This window comes from Barbus barbus (genome assembly GCF_936440315.1).
Source record: "Barbus barbus genome assembly, chromosome: 5".
Lineage (NCBI taxonomy): Eukaryota > Metazoa > Chordata > Actinopteri > Cypriniformes > Cyprinidae > Barbus > Barbus barbus.
In genome coordinates, this window is record NC_136733.1 from 2,621,650 (window position 1) to 2,640,739 (window position 19,090).

General features: G+C 33.8%; 1 protein-coding gene across 2 annotated transcripts in view; it reads right to left on the bottom strand.

Annotated features, from left to right (window-relative positions):
- The window catches only part of LOC306869698 (pre-B-cell leukemia transcription factor 1-like), a 51,242-nt gene that overhangs the window by 31,258 nt on the left and 894 nt on the right, over positions 1 to 19,090 (bottom strand). For both annotated transcript variants that reach the window (XM_079416570.1, XM_079416571.1), the window contains exon 2: positions 18,131 to 18,204. In XM_079416570.1, coding sequence (XP_079272696.1) covers positions 18,131 to 18,204 — 74 coding nt within the window. The remainder of the gene's footprint in view (positions 1 to 18,130; positions 18,205 to 19,090) is intronic.

A 19,090-nucleotide genomic window follows, 5' to 3' on the forward strand; every position in this document is an offset into this window, starting at 1 on the left:
GTTATCAGCAATCATGTGAATAAAATGTGCATTAATTTCAGTCTGGGCAAAGCCAACAAATCAATATCTCTATTTTAGCGACCTAGAAATAGCACAGAATCTTTGTTTTTCATTGGGCAAAAGTTGCATAAGTTTAATTTGATTTGTGTGTTTCTAAATCCTAAAACTTTGTTTCTTTCCAAGTATTAAATGAAAAAAATCGCAGCTTCTCAATGCCGTCTCAGACGTTTGGACCTGCTGTGCAAAACAACATGAATAATGACCAGCTCACAGGTGGCGGGGCATGTTGTCGATAGCGACAGATCAATTCAAAAGTCGTTTTCGCCTCGAAAGTCGTTTTGTCTTTGAGGAGTCATTTCATGGCTAAAGCGTGTGACCGCTTGTTATCACTGCAGGCAAACGACCCACAGAAACCTTTCCAAAGAGGTTTGCAGAGATATTATATGTTGTCAAAACAGCGTGATGAGAGAAACAGCAGGTTTAGCACTGCAACAATTTTGTGTCACTGAAAACACGCTTCACTGGAACACACCAATCCGAACACTGATAACAGATGCAATCTGAGAACACAAATCATAGATTGCATGCGATAATTCAGACACATGCCATGATTATTGAAGCCTGGTTCTGCCATGGGACAAACTTTTTTTACAATTTCTTGTAATTCTGACATTGCATCTCGCAATTCTAACTTTAAATCTCATATTTCTGACTTTAGATGTCACAATTCTGACTATATATTTCACGATTCTGACTTTACATCTTGTAATTCAGACTTTAAATTGCACAATTTTAACTTAACATCTCACAATCTGACTTTACTTCTCGTATATCTGACTTTAGATCTCGCAATTCTGACTATACATTTTGCAATTCTGATGTTACATCTTGCAATTATATAAAGATTTTATACCTTGTAATTCAGACTTTATATAACACAATTTTAACTTTACATTCAGCAATTCTGACTTTACATCTTGTAATTCAGACTTTATATTGCACAATTTTAACTTAACTGCTCATAATTCTGACTTTACATCTAAATAAACAAAAAACTTAGAGGCAATCATTTATGTACCTAATAAATTATCTTTATTATATGACTTTATAATCCAGAATATGATCAAGATTGTGATCAAGATTTGATGAATGAGAGAGAATAAAAGTCAGTAAAATTATCTGATCTTACTCATTACTCTCTTTCTGTTTTAGAAACACACGAGAAATTAACGTCCAAAAAAAAAAAAAAAAACTTGCATTAGTAAAGTCCCATTTATGTATTGATTTACACTCCATGAAGAAACACTGAGGAAGCCGCCAAAGATGGACATTCATTCAGTGCATGAATCAGGACAATTAACCTGTGCACACCAGCCAATCACATCCCTGATATAAGCTCACTCACTCGGCCTCATTAGCCAGCTATACCTCGTTAACGATGGCAGACTCTCAGTGGAATGCACGTTAATTATGCTAATCAGGAGAGTGCCTCTCAAAGTATTGTGTTAATGCCCCGTTTAGGAAGCATAAATCCAAGAAACAGACTCTAATGCTGAATGTTAGGAGCCGTTCATACTGGACATGTTCTTGTGTTTAAAAACAACTAGATTACAGATAGATAGATAGATAGATAGATAGATAGATAGATAGATAGATAGATAGATAGATAGATAGATAGATAGATAGATAGATAGATAGATAGATAGATAGATTAAATAAATGATTAAATAAGGACAAATAAATGATAGTAACTATAAAAATCACTTAATAAATAAATTTGTGAACATCTCTCGCTCTCTCTCTTACTTTCTAATTTACTTTTGTAAGTAACAACTAAGTGTGGAAGAACACTTCATTTACCAGAATGCATCACCTGCATTGAATTTCTTCAAATTGAAATTCAGTTAATTCTTCTTCCTGTCATTCCAGTTCATTTTTCTATTTGTTTTGGCCAATTTGATGCAAATTCGCACTAATGGGATCTTCAATTCTGAATCCTACACAACCCTGTTTGAGTAACATGTTCGTTAAAATGCTGATATTTGACCAGTTTTTAAAGGCAGCCTTTTTCTAAGAATCTGCTTGCATTGCATGGTCACATTTCAAAACATTTCCTCAATCCTAACCAGATTAACTGGTAAATGTCGAGTGGTCATTCCTGAGGAAAGGCTAAGTCGTGAAGCTTGGTGGAAACCGAGAGTTCCTCAGGGGAAGGGGCTCAAATGTAAAAAAAGGGGCAATGTGAGGAAATTTAAAATATATAGGTCAAAAGATTGGACACATTTCTATTTTATATTTTTCCAAGAAGTCACTTATAGTCATCAAGCTTACATTTATTTGATAAAAATTTTAATATACTTTATTAATTTACTTTATTTACTTAATGCATTTTATGCAATGTGGATTTATTTGCAATGTTGAAAATCTGATACTTTTTTCAGGATTCTTCGATGAATGAAATGTTAAATAACAACAGCATCTATTTAAAATATAACTTTTGTAACAATATACACTACCGTTCAGAAGCTTGAGGTTAATATTTTTGTTTCTTTTTAAAAAACATTTTTAAGAAATTTGTTTTTATTCAGCAACGATTTGTTAAATTGATAGAAACAATGATAGTAAAGATTGGTATTGTTAGAAAACATCTCTATTTTGAATAAATGCGGTTCTTTTTATCTCTTTATTTATCAATGTACCCCAAAAAAGTATCACAGGTTCCAATAAATAAAATAAAATCTAATACAAATATATTAAGCAGCACAACTGCTTCCAACATTGATAATAAATCAGCATTTTAGAATGATTTCTGAAGGACCATGCATTGAAGAATGGAGTAATGATGCTGAACATTCAGCTTTGAATCACAGAAATAAATAATATTTGATTAAAATAGTATAAATGTATATTAAAACATTCTTTTAAATTTGTAATAATATTTCACAATATTAGGCTAGTTTTCTGTATTTTTCATCAAATAAATGTAGGCTTGATGAGCATAAGACACTTTCATAATGCTGCATAATTATCAAAAATGGTAATATAATAAAGTCCTTTCACGTCACCATTTCGCCAGCCTACACTTCACATAATAGGCCTGTAGGTGGCACTTGGGCTTAAATAACTATGATAGTTTCATCAAATAGTAAACTGTGTATATCACACATAAATATAAGTGAATTGAATAAGCCTACTGATTCCCATTATTGCGACTTTTGGCTTTTGTAGTCATTTAGCATACATTTTCTCAGCGATGGAATTTGATTTATAAAATGAGACAAATCGCAGATCCAGATCGCTCCACAAATAAGCTCGTCGGTTCCATGTCATTTTCTACCGATTTATGAATAAGAACGGAAAATAACCGCTCCACTTCACATATTGATTGGTCATTGATCATGATTGGTTGGTGTATTATAACTACATGACTAATTATGTAATATTCTAAAATATGTAATATATGGAATTTTAAATAAATCGACACACTAGCATTGATTATTGATGAACATTTTTTAAAATATTGTTTGGTTTATTTTTTCCTTCCGTCGACTCATTGAAAGAACCATATATGGCTTGAGAGGCTATGGTTTCCGAACAGACTCTGGAATATTAGTCAGTCGAGCAAAACGCACACAACCCATAGCTACGCCTCAGATTGACAGATATGTAAAAAATAAACAGGAATTTTTGGACTTTTGAGCGATTAGTTATTTTTTGTACAAATTGTCATGTTAGGTAGAATTAAAATGCATTTTGTTTTATTGACCACAATATCATTGCTATTTGTCCCAGAGGGGCACTTTTGAATAATTTTGAAAAAGGGCAGGGGCTCAAGCCCCCAAAGCCCCACCTTCTGCACGTACCTGGTGGAAGCCAATGTGAACTGTAATTCACCTCTGACGCTCATGCTTAGTCATGAAGATTTATTGATGGAAACTGTAAATGAAGGCCACTGAGAACGTCCATCGCCTGTTAGTGTGCGTGCAGCAATCTTTCTGGAACAGGAACTATCGATCGATATGATTTCCCAAGACTCCTCAGAGTTGGGCGTAGGAGGGAAACAAACTGTTTTTTGTTTGTTTTTTAATGTTCTCTCAAGGACCCTCTGAATACTACAGCTTTCCACTGTGCAAATGTGAACTTTAACACAGTCTGTTGTAGATATTCTTACAAGGAGGTCAGATATTAAGGAATATTTATTCACCCGCATGTCATTCCAATCCTGTATGAATTTCTTCAATATCTAAGGCAATCTCTGAACTGGTCTTTTCCATACAGTGCAAACATGATATGCATTGCAATATTACTGTATATGAACCATCCAGATGGTGATGTAGAAGTATTCTGTGTTTGGGGTGGAAAGGGTTAATCAGCCCCAAATTTTAGAGAATAATGTGTTAGATCAACGGAGAGAATTCCTGTGCATATTAAAGCTTGGCACATCATGTTTGGTTACAAGACACAAAAATGGCATTGACATTAAACCTGGCCAAATGCACTGTTAATAGATTTTTATTTGCGGATCGGATGCACTAATATTTAAAATACCTAGAAAAATAATAGTACTAGACTTAATTTGAACATCTCCAACAACCCAATGAAGAGAAGAGATGAAGGCATGTTGTCTATAAAAACACTATTATTTGTAAATCAGCAGGTTGTAAAGAAAACATTTTCATTGAGACTTTATGATATCTTTTGTAAGCAGCCATATGAATGCTTAATTTGAAAATTGTGTCTTTTATCGGTAAAATTCAGCTGCGAAAACTCCCTCTGCGTTCGACTTCTGCAGCAAACACGAATATAAACAACGTCGTCCCTGAAGCGAAGAGTCTTGGTTTCTCTTAGGTTGTTGTCTCACCTGTATGGTAGCTGTCAGGGATTGATTCTTTAATCTAGAACAAGGAACAAAGACTGCTTTTAGGTGATGCCAAGAAAAGCACCAGAGCCAAGGTGAAGTATTGCGTGCCTTGTCTCCAGTGGAGCGTACGGCTTTGATCAGACGTACACAACGGTTTTGGCACACAAAAGCTTGAAAAGCCCAAACACACCATATAATGGGTATGTGTGCGCTTGAACCACACCTGACTCCTCTGCCCTCATCTGAAATGTATGAACCGTGTGTGTTTGACAGACTGAATAACAATGTGCTCTTAAAACATCCTCATGAAAATACTGAATCGTGCATTTGCACCTGAGATGGAAAAATAGGTGCATGAACTGTCTTTTTTTGTTATTAAAGGGATAGTTTAAGTAGATCAAAATCAAGCAATTAAAACATGGAAAACGGAAAGGATTTAAGTTAGATTTTCTTGTTTTGTATTTTAGATATAGACGTTTTGTTCAAATTTTTTGTAAATAACAACAGAAGGGGAAAAAAACCTTTTTCAATCAAATTAATTAAAAACTATTTTTTTTTAGGTTATGTTAAATACCATTGCATCAAATCTGAAAATGAAAGATTTTGAAGAATACTGGTAATCAAACAGTTGATTGTCCCCATTGACTTCCACAGTATAGTCAATGGGGACCAACAACCAACAAATAGCTTCTTTTATGTTCAACATAAGAAAGAAACTTATATACATTTGTAACGACATGATGGTGAGTAAATGATGTCAAAATTAGGTGAACTATTCCTTTAAGTTAAATGTACTTCATTTATTCAATATTATGTTGCAAGTTTAAGTAGATATTACTTAATTTCTTTTGCAGGTTTGTGCAAAAACCTGCAATTTTGAGTCATTAGTTAAATCTACTTAACTGAATAATGCAAGTGTTTCCATTGTGTTATATACATGAAACCTCTAGAATATGCTTTTTTTTTTTTATTTGGCTGGATTTGCATGAGAGCATGTTTTAAATAGCAAAACGCTGTCAAGCCAAGAACCCTGTAGCCATTTCCAGCTGACCTGTAGGTGTAAGAAAACATTAAATGGAGTTCACAACCATTAACTTGTAATGATGCATTTAGAATATTTAATGATATTATTGATTGCAAAGTAGGCTTTTCATACGAATCCAGTTTCCAAAGGGTTTTTAATCAGGGATTGATAAAATGTAGCTGTATTATTGCATTCATATTAATAAAGCAAGATGCCTTCAAGCACTTGATATTATATTCAATGAACATCTTACTTTATTAATAAACATAATCTGATTAAATAACTGCAATAAAAATAAGTTTAAAACTTCCAGATTGCACTCGGCTCATGAATAGAGAATGTGTACGCACAGGTTCTCCACTGAATGCAGCTCAGCCAGAATTGATAGTTTGGTAAGTTTGAAAAGATATTGCAAAAGTTGCATTACCTACAGCTGTAGCCTAAAGCTTCAGTTTGATTTTGGGTAACATTTCTTTTCCCCGCATACATCCTAGTCTGGTCTTTCTCACCTCCCCTCCGTGAGGTATCATAAATTAAGACAGGTCATTTCTCCAGAGCGTTATCTATCATACAGAAATATGCTGTGTGTGAAGTTGACTAATTCATTATGACTGTGTGTGATATATAACAGCCACTCAAGAGGGTCAAGAGTACAGAAGAGCAATTAAAGCAGACGAGCAGACATCAGCATCTTAAAACAAACACTAGTATGAGCCAAAGATTTACTGCTACTCTTCATTACCCAAATCCAAACCGGACACGAACTGCTGTAAGTCATGCATGTGATTCTTTCATAAGCATGGTATCAATCATAATATATATTCCCATGAACGTCATAGAATAAGAATCGCTTATATTAAATGTAATTAAACCAGTATCATTTCACATGAACCTTACCTTTTTCCAGTCAGTGTTTTCTGTTATTGTATTTTAAAGTATACCGTTTCTTTTCAAATTTTTAAATTTTGTCCTTCTTTCTTAAGAATATACAAGAAATTCCTGAAATATATATGGAATATCATGTATTTGTTTAAAATATTGAATTACGTCCTTCTTTTTTCAAATGGCTATATCATGCGTTTATTCCATTTTACTCACTCACTATAATCAATTTTATGTTGCAAAGTTGTGTAGATTTTACTGAATATAATACAAAAGAAATTACCCAAAATTGCATGCAAAAGTAAATCTTAGTTTTTTTCAGTTCTTCCTAATGTTAACAGAACATTTCTTCGAAGTTAGCTGGCCTTTAATAATGTTCTCAAAACATTCTCGCATAAATGGTATTTAAACATTGTTCACTGAACTTTTTTTTCTGAAACATTTTAGTTGGACATTCATTGAACTATAGAGAACATTCAAAAATAACAATGTTTACAAATGGAACGTTCCATTGCTGTTTCTCTAACATTCACATAACCAAGGAAACAAGTTTTTTTACACATTTAAAAAACTGGATGTTTTGAACGTTTAGAGAGCATTCAGAAAAAAATTAAAATTTTGGTTACACTTTATTTTAAGGTGTAATAATACAGAGTAATTACCTAATTAGGTACTTAGAAGCTGTTGTACTTACATGAAACAAAATGTACTTACCATGTAACTAAGTTATGGAACAGCCTGTAATTATGTATATGTAATAGGCAGCTACTGTTACATATATGTACTGTTACACAGCTACTTGTACACTTAAGTACAATCTTGATGCACTTTATTTTAAGTAGCTTATGCCTGTGTAATATTCTGTAATTGTCATGTAATTAGAAAGGTATTACATGTATTTTAGCTGTGTACTGGTGGGTTAAATCAAACTAAGGTAGAGCTAAGGTGTACAGTATATATATACACATGAAGTACACTTAAGTACAATCTTGATGCACTTTATTTTAAGTAGCTTATGCCTGTGTAATATTCTGTAATTGTAATGTAATTAGAAAGGTATTACATGTATTTTAGCTGTGTACTGGTGGGTTAAATCAAACTAAGGTGGAGCTAAGGTGTACAGTATATATACACATGAAGTACACTTAAGTACAATCTTGATGCACTTTATTTTAAGTAGCTTATGCCTGTGTAATATTCTGTAATTGTCATGTAATTAGAAAGGTATTACATGTATTTTAGCTGTGTACTGGTGGGTTCAATCAAACTAAGGTGGAGCTAAGGTGTACAGTATATATACACATGAAGTACACTTAAGTACAATCTTGATACACTTTATTTTAAGTAGCTTATGTCTGTGCACTTACATTTATAATTCCATTGTATAAAGTCTGCAACACATATGTAAAAATATTTTGTGGCTGTGTAACAGACTCGGTCTGTACCATATGCGTAACAGTAGCTGCCTATTACATGTACTGTACATAATTACAAAATATAAGTACAGGCTGTTCCATAACTTAGTTACATGGTAAGTACATTTTGTTTCATGTGAGTACAATGGCTACTACTAAGTACTTAACTAGGTAATTACCCTGTATTATGACGCCTTAAAATAAAGTGATACCCTTTATTTTAAGGTGACATTGTTACATTGTAATTATACGTTTAAGTACTAATAATTAACTACATGTACTCACTATAGGATTAGGGTTTGGCTTAGGGTTACTTGCATGTAATTATTTATTGTAATTATAATAGTAAGTAAATGTAACGTGTAACAAGGACACCTTAAAATAAAGTGTTACCAGCCTTTTCATTATGGGAATGTTGGCACCATTCAGAGACCATTCAAGGAACCTTCCTATAATAATGTTTTTAAAATGATGAAATGGAACCATAAATGGAACGTTCACATAACCAAGAAAAAACGTGTTTAAAACATTTCAAAGACGGGACTTTTGAACATTCAGAAAACAAACAACTCTTAATGGTGTTAGCTGAGTAGAGGTCATAGCTGTGTGATCCAAACGACCGTCTTTAATGTGCAGTACAATACAATCGCCCTTTAAATATGTGGCCCCAAGCAAGTGTCCATTGATTACTGTAATCTATCACATTACAGTACAGCTATAGGACATATTTGAGCAAGAATACGTTCAAATCTTGTTGGTCCGATGACAGCGCTGACGACAGCAGCCACTTTATCACGTTAGGATGTTTAAGCAGGAGTCTGAGCAGACGGGAGCAGCTGCGCCGTCCGGCCGTATAGCGCGAGTCGGTCACTCGGAGTTGTCAGGTCTGATAAACGAGAGCCGGGCTGTTCAATTTCACATTTTGTCCTCGTCATATCCAGCGCTCGGTGATCATGCGCCACTGACCCACGGAGGGCGGGCAGGAGGATATTGATAAAACAATTATCTGCTTGCCGCTCATTTGATTTTCTATTTCAATTACCGCCAGCGAGACGGGAACGGGAAGGATTGCACTATTGATTTTTTTCCCCGTGACAGGAGAGTGCGAGACTCCTTCACAGGCCGCTTTGATGACACCGCAGCCGTATAATAGCACGCTGTCCTGTGTCCTTGTCTGCTTTTCAAGTCTCACTTGTTGCAATTGTGTGTTTGGGGGAGAAACGGATATTAAATTACTGTGTTAAGGCAAGGCACTACAGGAAAAAACATGGTTTTTTGTGGGGTTTTTTGGGCTATTTTGCTTCCATAACAGACTAGCATAAATAATACATTTAAAATACACATTTAGGTTTTTATTATGCTTTATTTGTTTGTTTTTCAGCTTTTTCTCCAGTTCAGTATATAGCACTTAGCCTGCATACACCAATGTAACGATTGTATTCCTATCTATATTCTGAAGGTTTTTATAGGGGTTAGAAAATGTTTTGGTTTTTTTTGCTGATTTTCTGATTTCTGGCATATTTAATATGTCAACGAAATTAATACAAGAATTGAAACCATGGCTTTATCCTGTTACTGCATGCAAATTGCAAAGTTGAAATAATAAAAAAAAAAAAAACAATTGTCCTATACTGTGATCAATTTAAGTGGCGAACGTATGGTGATATAGCCAGGTAAAAAAAATACAAATAATAAAATCACTGTAACAGGAAAGCAGCCAGAGACTCACCACGCTTTCAAAATAATCCAAACAAGGTGCGTAGACCAAAAAAGTTTCTCAAAAAGTAAAGTAACGTAAAGTGTGTGGGGACCTTCTTCAGGCTCTTACTTTTTGGGTGTCTGTAAGCAATATTTTTGAAAAAATGTATGTTTTTATTAAAAAGGTCAAAACAAGTTAATTTAAAAAAGCGAATATTTAAAAAAAAGATCTAAAAAGACCAAAAAAAAAAAATATTCAAAGTAAATGTGTTTAATTTTGACATTAAAGCTGTTTTTGACAACAACAACATCAAAAAATGGTCAAGAAATATTTTTTATCAAACCAAAAAAAGAAAAATGCTCAAATAGTCACATAATCATCAGATTAGTAAATTTATCAACATAAGCACTAGTTGTAGTGTATGTTATCATGTTGTAGCATCACGCATATCAGTTAAAAGCCCTTAAAATTGATCTTATCAACTCCAACCATGAGATTCCCAGGAGAATCTATTGACACGACTGACAGACAGTCATAAACCAAACCTGCTAAACAACAATATAAAAGAGCTGCAATGATAAAAGACAAGAGAAAAGAAGAAGTGCACTGTGGGAAAATCAAGCCCAGTGCAAAGATTTGATGAACTCCTCCTTTTAGCAAACCAGGGTGATCTCAATCATATTCATAAACAATATTGACATACTGACAGAAAAGACTGTTTAGCATGTGCAGCTTTAAAGGTCTACAAATGTTTACAAATCCTTTGAAGATAGGTCTGAACTGGACCTGCAAACCAACACAGGGGACCAACTTCAACTCAGACTCAAACACAGCAGGACTTTCGTTTCTTAGTAAATGAAGAAACTCTGAAGTACATTTTTATTGCAAAATATTTAAAAATCAAATCCAAATTGTGCATAAAACTAAACAAGTATGAAATATACGTGAAACAATTTTGACATGACGGTGAAACATTGCATATAGGATCCAAAATTCTTTGAAAACAAAGGTTTATGTTATTGCATGTGTTTAACTCCATTACATACCATGGTTAATGCATTTACCTTATACTGCATATGTTATATTATATTGCGTACACGGTGCCCTCCAAAAGTATTGGAACAGTAAAGCCAATTCCTTTATTTTTGCTGTAGACTGAAAACATTTGGGTTTGACATCAAAAGATGAATATGAGATGAGAGATTGACATTTCAGCTTTTATTTACAGGTATTTTCATCTGGATCTGATACACAACTTAGAAGATAGCACCTTTTGTTTGAACCCACCCGTTTTTCATGTTACCAAAAGTATTGGAACATGTGACTGACAGGTGTGTTTTGTTGCCCTGATGTGTCCTATTAACTGATTATTCAAACAATAAATAGCACTGAATGTCTGCGCTCCGTTTCAGATCCGTGCAGACCGCATTTATAGTTAGTTTTATGGACTGATTTTATGGACCAAAGTGATGGAAAGGCTAAAGTTTGGAGAAAGAAAGGATCTGCTCATGATCCCAAACATACAAGCTCATCTGAAACACAGTGAACACAGGTGTACATTATAGTACACATTACATAAGTAATGTAATGGCTTGGGCTTTCATCGCTTCTTCTGGGACAGGCTCATTAATCTTCATTAATGATGTAACACATGATGGCAGCAGCAAAATTAACTCAGAAGTCTACAGAAATATTTTGTCTGACAATTTACAGAAAGATGCAACCAAACTGATTGGGAGATCCTTCATCATGCAGCAAGATAATGACCCAAAACATAGTGCCAAAACAACACAGGAGTTCATCAGGGGCAAGAAGTGGAAGGTTTTAGACTGGCCAAGTCAATCTCCACACTTAAACCCTGTAGAGTATGCATTTTACCTGCTAAAGAAGAGACTGCGGTGAAAGCCTGGAAAAGCAACACAAAAGAAGAATGCAAAAGTTTGGTGATGTCAATGGGTCACAGGCTTGATGCAGTTATTGAAAGCAAAGGATTTGCAACTAAATATTAAGTCTTTTTCACTTTAATCTATGTTAATTCTATCTGTTCCAATACTTTTTCTCACATGAAAAACGGGTGGGTTCAAACAAAAGGTGATATCTTCTAAATTGTGCATCAGATCCAGATGAAAATACCTGTAAATAAAAGCTGAAATGTTAATCTCTCATCTCATATTCATTTTTTGATGTCAAACCAAAATGTTTTCAGTCTACAGCAAAAATAAAGGAATTGGCCTCACTGTTCCAATACGTTTGGAGGGCACTGTACATGGCAATACAATATTCAGTAAATCTTGCAAAAATTGTAAATTGCACAACATATGAGCTTTTAGGCTGTTGTGCTTTGCAGCAAGTTTTAAGCTTTCATGTGTTGCCTTATTTTTTCATCTCAGAAAACAATGAAGTATGTACCAACCAACCTCCAAAATGGATATGAATAAAATATCAGTTTCTTCTCCTCAGCAGCAAATGAGGGTTACTTGCCTTGTTAAGGCAGAGAAAATGCTGATTAAATTTTCATTTCACTGCAGTCTTTTTGCACCACACTTTCTGCTCTGAAATATCTGCTGGACACTGACGAGGGTCATGTGTGCAAAAGAGGAATCTATCTATCTAGCTTTTATTTTTTGTTTTCAGTTTACATTTTATTTATTTATTTATTTATTTCAGGGCTCTTCTACCTGCCAGATATCACTGAAATATGTATGGGAAGTCACCTCTTTGACACTGCTCTGTTAGCCAATCAGAAAGCATGGAGCCAGTTCTCTGCCTGTCAATCATTGCTGACATGTCTTTGGAGGGCGTCACCCAGCTGACTACACAAATGATTGCATATAGAAGTTGTTTTATGCCATCATCTCATTATGCAAAGTCAAAGAGAGTCATTTTAGCAAAGTGATGAACAATATACTTATTATACTAAGTGTTAAAATCACAAAATATATACTTTGCACTTTTTCTACTTATTTTTTTAATAATAAATCATAAATCATTGCCTCCAATACTGCTGTCACCCCAAGCATTTTAGAAAACAACTGCATTTTTGTGGAAACAAAGTATTTGTACTAGTAAAAAATATTTTTTTAATTCAGAAACAGATACAGTTCAGAACTATTTTTATCAAATAAAGTGACTGCTAGCTTATCTTCTTTTCCTCAAAAAAGTAAGAAAAGTGATGCTTATCATAAATCCACATGATCACTTTTACCAAAATCTGTAATCAAGGCCACTTTTCAAGGACATACGATAAAAAATAATTATTTAGATGAAAAAATCTGAAGTTTCATATTGCAAGATTTCAAGTTGTCAAAAGTGGCTCTAATTGAAGAATTACCAATATCCAACTTTACAAATATTAACATTTTCTCTTATAAATGGAAGATTAGCCAAATATAATAGCACTAACATTTTCAATAAGTTCCATTTTTAATAAGTCATAAAGAATGGCCCAAGATTTAATTCAAGCAAAATGAAGGATATTCTTTACAGATTGAACATAATTTCTGTTTTGCACCTGAAAAAAAAAATGAAGAACACACCTGCGTTGCTATGAATGAAAACACACACACACAAGACGTCCTGATGCATGATATAAAGAGGAAACTGCCTTGTGTGAAAGTCACACACATGCATGAGATGTCTTGAGCAGCCCGACTCCTGTTATATTTTCTCTCTATAAAATATACAACCCTTCCCTCTCAGGCTTTTATCCCATGTGGAAAAATTATGGATGACTGCAGCTCACAAATGGCACTCATATCGCATGCACGTCACAGGGGAAATGTAAAATATTAAAATACACGAGGTGGGGTGTGTAGCGTTTACTTTAGGGAAATGAAATATGAATGCAGTGATACTTTAGCTCAATTTAGTTAACCTGTCAAGAGTGTGAGGTTGTGCTGACAGAACAAAATCAGTGTCTTTCAGGTCGTCTTGACAACAGACTTCATCATTTTTGCTCAATATCTTTTAAATGATGGTGTTTTGGTGATTGTAAGTGAATGTATGAAATCAGTTCTCCTCAACTTCATTGCATTAACTATGACAATGTTCCATTGCTCAGATAACAGGGATGTTCTCAGAATGTTCTGGCAAGGTTCTCTCAAACTTTAGAACAAACAATCTTCTGAACATTATCAGAATGTTCATTTAAACTTATCTGGTCTTTCATAATGTTCTCCAAAAAATAGTAAAAATATGATGTATTTCTCGTTCATGGAACGTTTTTTTCTAAAACATTTTTAACAAATGTTCATCTAACTATTTTTAAACATTATTACTATAGTTTCAGATGGTTCAGGGAACTTTTAAAAGTAACTTTCTCATAATGTTTGCTACATGCTAAAATTGAACATTCCCTTAAAGGGATAGTTCACCCAAAAATGAATATTCTGTCATTATTTACTCACCCTCAAGTTGTTCCACACCTGTATGAGTTTTTTTCATCTGTTGAACACACACACAAAAAAAAAGATATTCTGAGGAATGTTGGTAACCAAACAGCTGGTGGTAGCCATTGGCTTTCACAGTACTTTTTCATCTATGGACGTCAATGGCTTGCATATTCTTCAGAATACTTCTTTTGTGCTCAGCAAGAAAAAAGAAAAACTCATACAAGTTTGAAACAACTTGAGGGTGAGTATGATGACAGAATTCAAATGTGTGTGTGAAATATTCCTTTAATGTATTTCCTAATGTTCAAATTACCAAGAGAAAAAAAAGTCTTAAAACATTTAAAAGACTGGATGTTTTGAACATTCAGAGAATATTTAGAAAATTAGATGGTTCATAGAATATTCAAGAGTAACTTTACCATAACGTTTGCAAATGAAACGTCCCTTAATGTTTCTCTGATGTTTAAATAAGCAAGAAAAAAAAGGACTTTTTGAACATTCAGAGAACTTTCAGAAAAACTTTCCCATAATGTTTGCAAAATTATTAAATGGAACTTTCCCTTAACATTTATCTAATGTTCAAGTAACCAAGAAAGTTTTTTACATTAAAAAAAACTGGACGTTTGGAACATTTAGAGAACATTTAGAACTTAACAAGAACATCAGCATAACATAACATTCTTATTATTGTTAGCTGGGCTAATGCTTCAGAAACAAAGTTGCACAATCCTTTTTATCTTCGTTTTCAGCACTAGATTTAATGCATTTCTTTTTGTTTTTCTTGTAAAGTTTTCAGCTATTTTTCTTTATAAAAGACAACATGTGCACTCAAAATGCGTTGACATTAGCTGAATGCGTTTGGCTCCACTACTCACCGAGCGCAGTAACATTTGCTCAAGAAATGTACATTGTGCTTTTAGCTCTACACTGACATAGAAGTACATAAGCAGGGAAGGAACGCCAGGGATTTAAATCAATTATTCTCCATTCTCGTGTCCATTTTCCAGGCCACTGATCCATGCCGCCCATCTCTAACAGTCCTCCACAGCCTACGGGGTGAGCAAGCTGAACACAAGCCGCCTGGGCCGAGAGAGTGTAATGATCCACCCACCACAGTCAAGCACATCTTAACCACTGTGCAGCCCAGTTAATTGCACAACTCACTGCTATAGTGAAAACGAACATGAACTGCAGCAATTGCTCAGGGAATATTCACTATATGCAAAAACAGATTGATATTTCAGATGCACGTCTGCACTCATATTTAGGTCACTTTTTAATCATGTTCATGGTTTTGTAATGCTGTTATACTAGAAATATTAAAATTATGATCATGGTAATATCATATTTAGTGGTGCTGGAGAAAGCATTATTATGGACAGAGCACTTGTACGCTAGCCAAAAGCAATGGTTTGTAGTTGAAAATGCATTAATGATGGATATGTTTCATGCAAACACACAGATTTTTGCTTCTCAAGATGTTAATTGATGACTGGAGTGGATTACTTGTGGATTATTGTGATGTTTTTATCAGCTGTTTGGACTCTCATTCTGACGGCACCCATTCACTGCAGAGGATCTACATCACAGGGATGTAATGCTACATCTTGGATAACATGAAGGTGAGTAAATTTTCAGCAAATTTTCATTTTGGGTGAACTATTCCTGGGTGCAAATGCAAAAATGCAACTACTGTTTTACTAGTAAACCTCTAACAATTATTCTAAAATCACTTTATGCATGAATATTATCTCTATTGCTAACACGACAGCCAGCATCAATGTTTATGTTCATATTTATTTATTTGTTATATTTTATAGTCTCTCCTAATTGTATAAGTTAAATTATTTTGAATTGTGTTGTATTGTTTTGTTTTGTTTTTACTATATTTATTTACATGTTCGAAATAAACGTTTCAATTCAAATTCAAATTCAATAGTCTCTCCTAATTAAATTTTATTGCTCAAATAGATGTATAATATTCAGAGTGATTGATTTCACTCTTTAGCTTTGTCAGATTGCGTCAATACTAAAATGCCCCCAGCAGACTTCAGAAGTGCTTACTTAATATAAAGCACGACTGTAAATCAACCTAATGAATCAAATGCAATTGCTTTGCTGTACTTCAAGCTGACAGTTGATTTTACCGAATGAGAGATGCATATTTACAAATATGCATGCACTGCAAAAATTGTTTTTGTGAGTGTATTCAGCATGCTGAGTTGAAAAGGGAGTTACGCACTACCATGGTAATATCTGAATGTTTAAATAATGTTTTATTCTAAATTTACACAACCAATTGCCTCACAGAGCCAATAAATTTCCATGACTTTTCAATGCATTTGATTACTTACAAAGCAGTTTAATTAGAAAGCAATATCAATCCAATGAAATGTTATCAAGCTGGGCATACATAGAAAAAATATCTATATATTCACTGTAGCTATTTGACTTTTCCATGACTGATTTTACCTATTTGACCTTTCCAGGCCTGATATTTTCTGACATAAGTTGCACAATTCTGCATAAATTGATGATTTACAATAGAGATTTTTCTGAAACAAAACTATATATAGCACTAAAAGTTGTTCTTGGCTCGTAATCATAGGGGAACCACTTTTGGTGCTATATAGCACCATCTTTAAAAGTGCTATACAGCTCCTTTGTCAAATGGTGCTATGTAGAACCATAAGAGGTGCCATATTGCATTGTATTTCTTCAACAAAAATGGTGCTAAACAGCACCAACAGTGGTTCTTTGGCTCGTAAAGAACCTTTAAAGGGGCTTAACATGTTCTTTGTATGGCAGTGGTGCTATATAGCACCTTAATCACCCCAAAGAACCACGAAGAACCGCTGAAGAACCATACAGGAGCCTAACAGGTTCTATATAGCACCTCAGTCATGCCAAAGAACCGCTATACAGCACCAAAAGTGGCTCCCCTATGATTACGAGCCAAAGAACCACATTTAGTGCTATATAGCACCATTTTTTTGTAGAGTGAGTAGGTTAAAGATAAAGATGGTACATAGTTAATAATCATTGTCATTTAGGAATAGGTGTGAATTGAGATTGCATCTATAGTTACATCTATAGCATAGTTTAATCTATTGGAAATCCAATTACAACTCTGCAAACATAATTACAGCACAATGTAGCCTATGGAAATGTATGTGTTTTTCTCTTTCCAGGCGTAAAAATGCATTGTTAATTCAATTTAAAGAAAATCCCCTTTATAAAATGAATTTAATCTTCTTCTTTTAGAAACACAACAAGGCATCTTGACATATGAGAAACTCTCTTTCTTTTCCAAACTCAAGTCAGTGAGGGCCATCTGCAAAGAATTAAACACCAAAAATAGGATTTGGGCCATGTATCTGATATGTCTCCCTAAAATCAGGTGAACTTTGCTTCTCATAATAACATTTTGGCCTATAAATTGTGAAATGCCTTGTTCATTCAAAAGTTAAGGGCCCAGCATCTACTGAGATGCACATTTCTGAACTTCTGTGTTTCGATATCAGAGATATAGCTCTAAACATTAAAAACATTTCCAGCCCACTTATTGTATACAGTGCTCTATTAACATGCAATCAAACTGTATTTTTGCTGAGTAGAACTGCAGATATCATCCACACCTTTATAAAATACGTCATCAGAAAACACCACAAACAGCTCATTCACACTTTGGTAAGGAAGCATCTGTCAGTGTAAAACACACTATTGTCCGCAAAAAACGTGAGCTTCTGCAGGACTGCTGGTGGCTATTGTGAATGTAACAGCAGTCTGTATTGAAGAGCATCATCCGTGCAGGTGTATTATGGCAGCGTATTATGTGGGGCATAAAGGAGCACTTACCTGTTTTCTCTTTGATTTCACAGAGCACGCTGAACAGAGCCGGTTTCATCCTGTGACAGTTCAGCCCATGCTTTCTTTCAAGGAAAAACAGGAAGGATACAGAATAATTGATCATTCATACATGCCATTAACACAGAGTTTCACATTCATAGCTCCGCTGCTGTGCAACTAAATCTATCGTCTTGATTCCACCTGATTGCACCTCACAGCACCATGCAAGTTCAGCCAGTGTTTCTCATTAGGAAACTAACATTGTTATGTTTCATATGCATTTATGGAGTACTTTTCTCTAATTGTTTTAAAGACATTTATATAAAACCATATTGTTATGTTTAAACCAACATCAATGTAGTAAATGTATTATGGTGCATTGATCTCTACACAAGAGACAGTCTGCAACAAATGACACAGTATAAGCTATGGAGTATTTTCTACATTGTTAATATAATTAATCACCAACTTATTGAGACATACAGCACATAATGGAGTTCATGCTTTTATATTTTAACAGCAAATAATGTTTTTGTTTGTTCTAAATAAAAAAACTGACTATTTTTCAGGTTGGGGTAAGTTATGTTTTATCATTGAAAATTTCTGTAGGCCATCTTTTTAAACATTTTTTTTATATATTTTATATGTATATTTATTTTTATATTTTTGTAATATTATGTAATATTACATTATTATAATATTATATTTTTTCAAATATGTTTTTGCATGTCACCTTTTACATTTATTTGCTGTTTTATGGATTGTTTTGTTGTGTTTATGTCAATATATTTTAAATATTTTTTTTATTTGTATTTTTTATATTTTTAATATAATAATTTTGTAATATTATAATTTAATTCTTCACATGCATTGTTTTGTTGTATTATGTATTTTAAAAATATTATTTATTTTTACATATTGTTTTCATTTATTTTACATTATTACGATATAATTATTATTATTATTGTA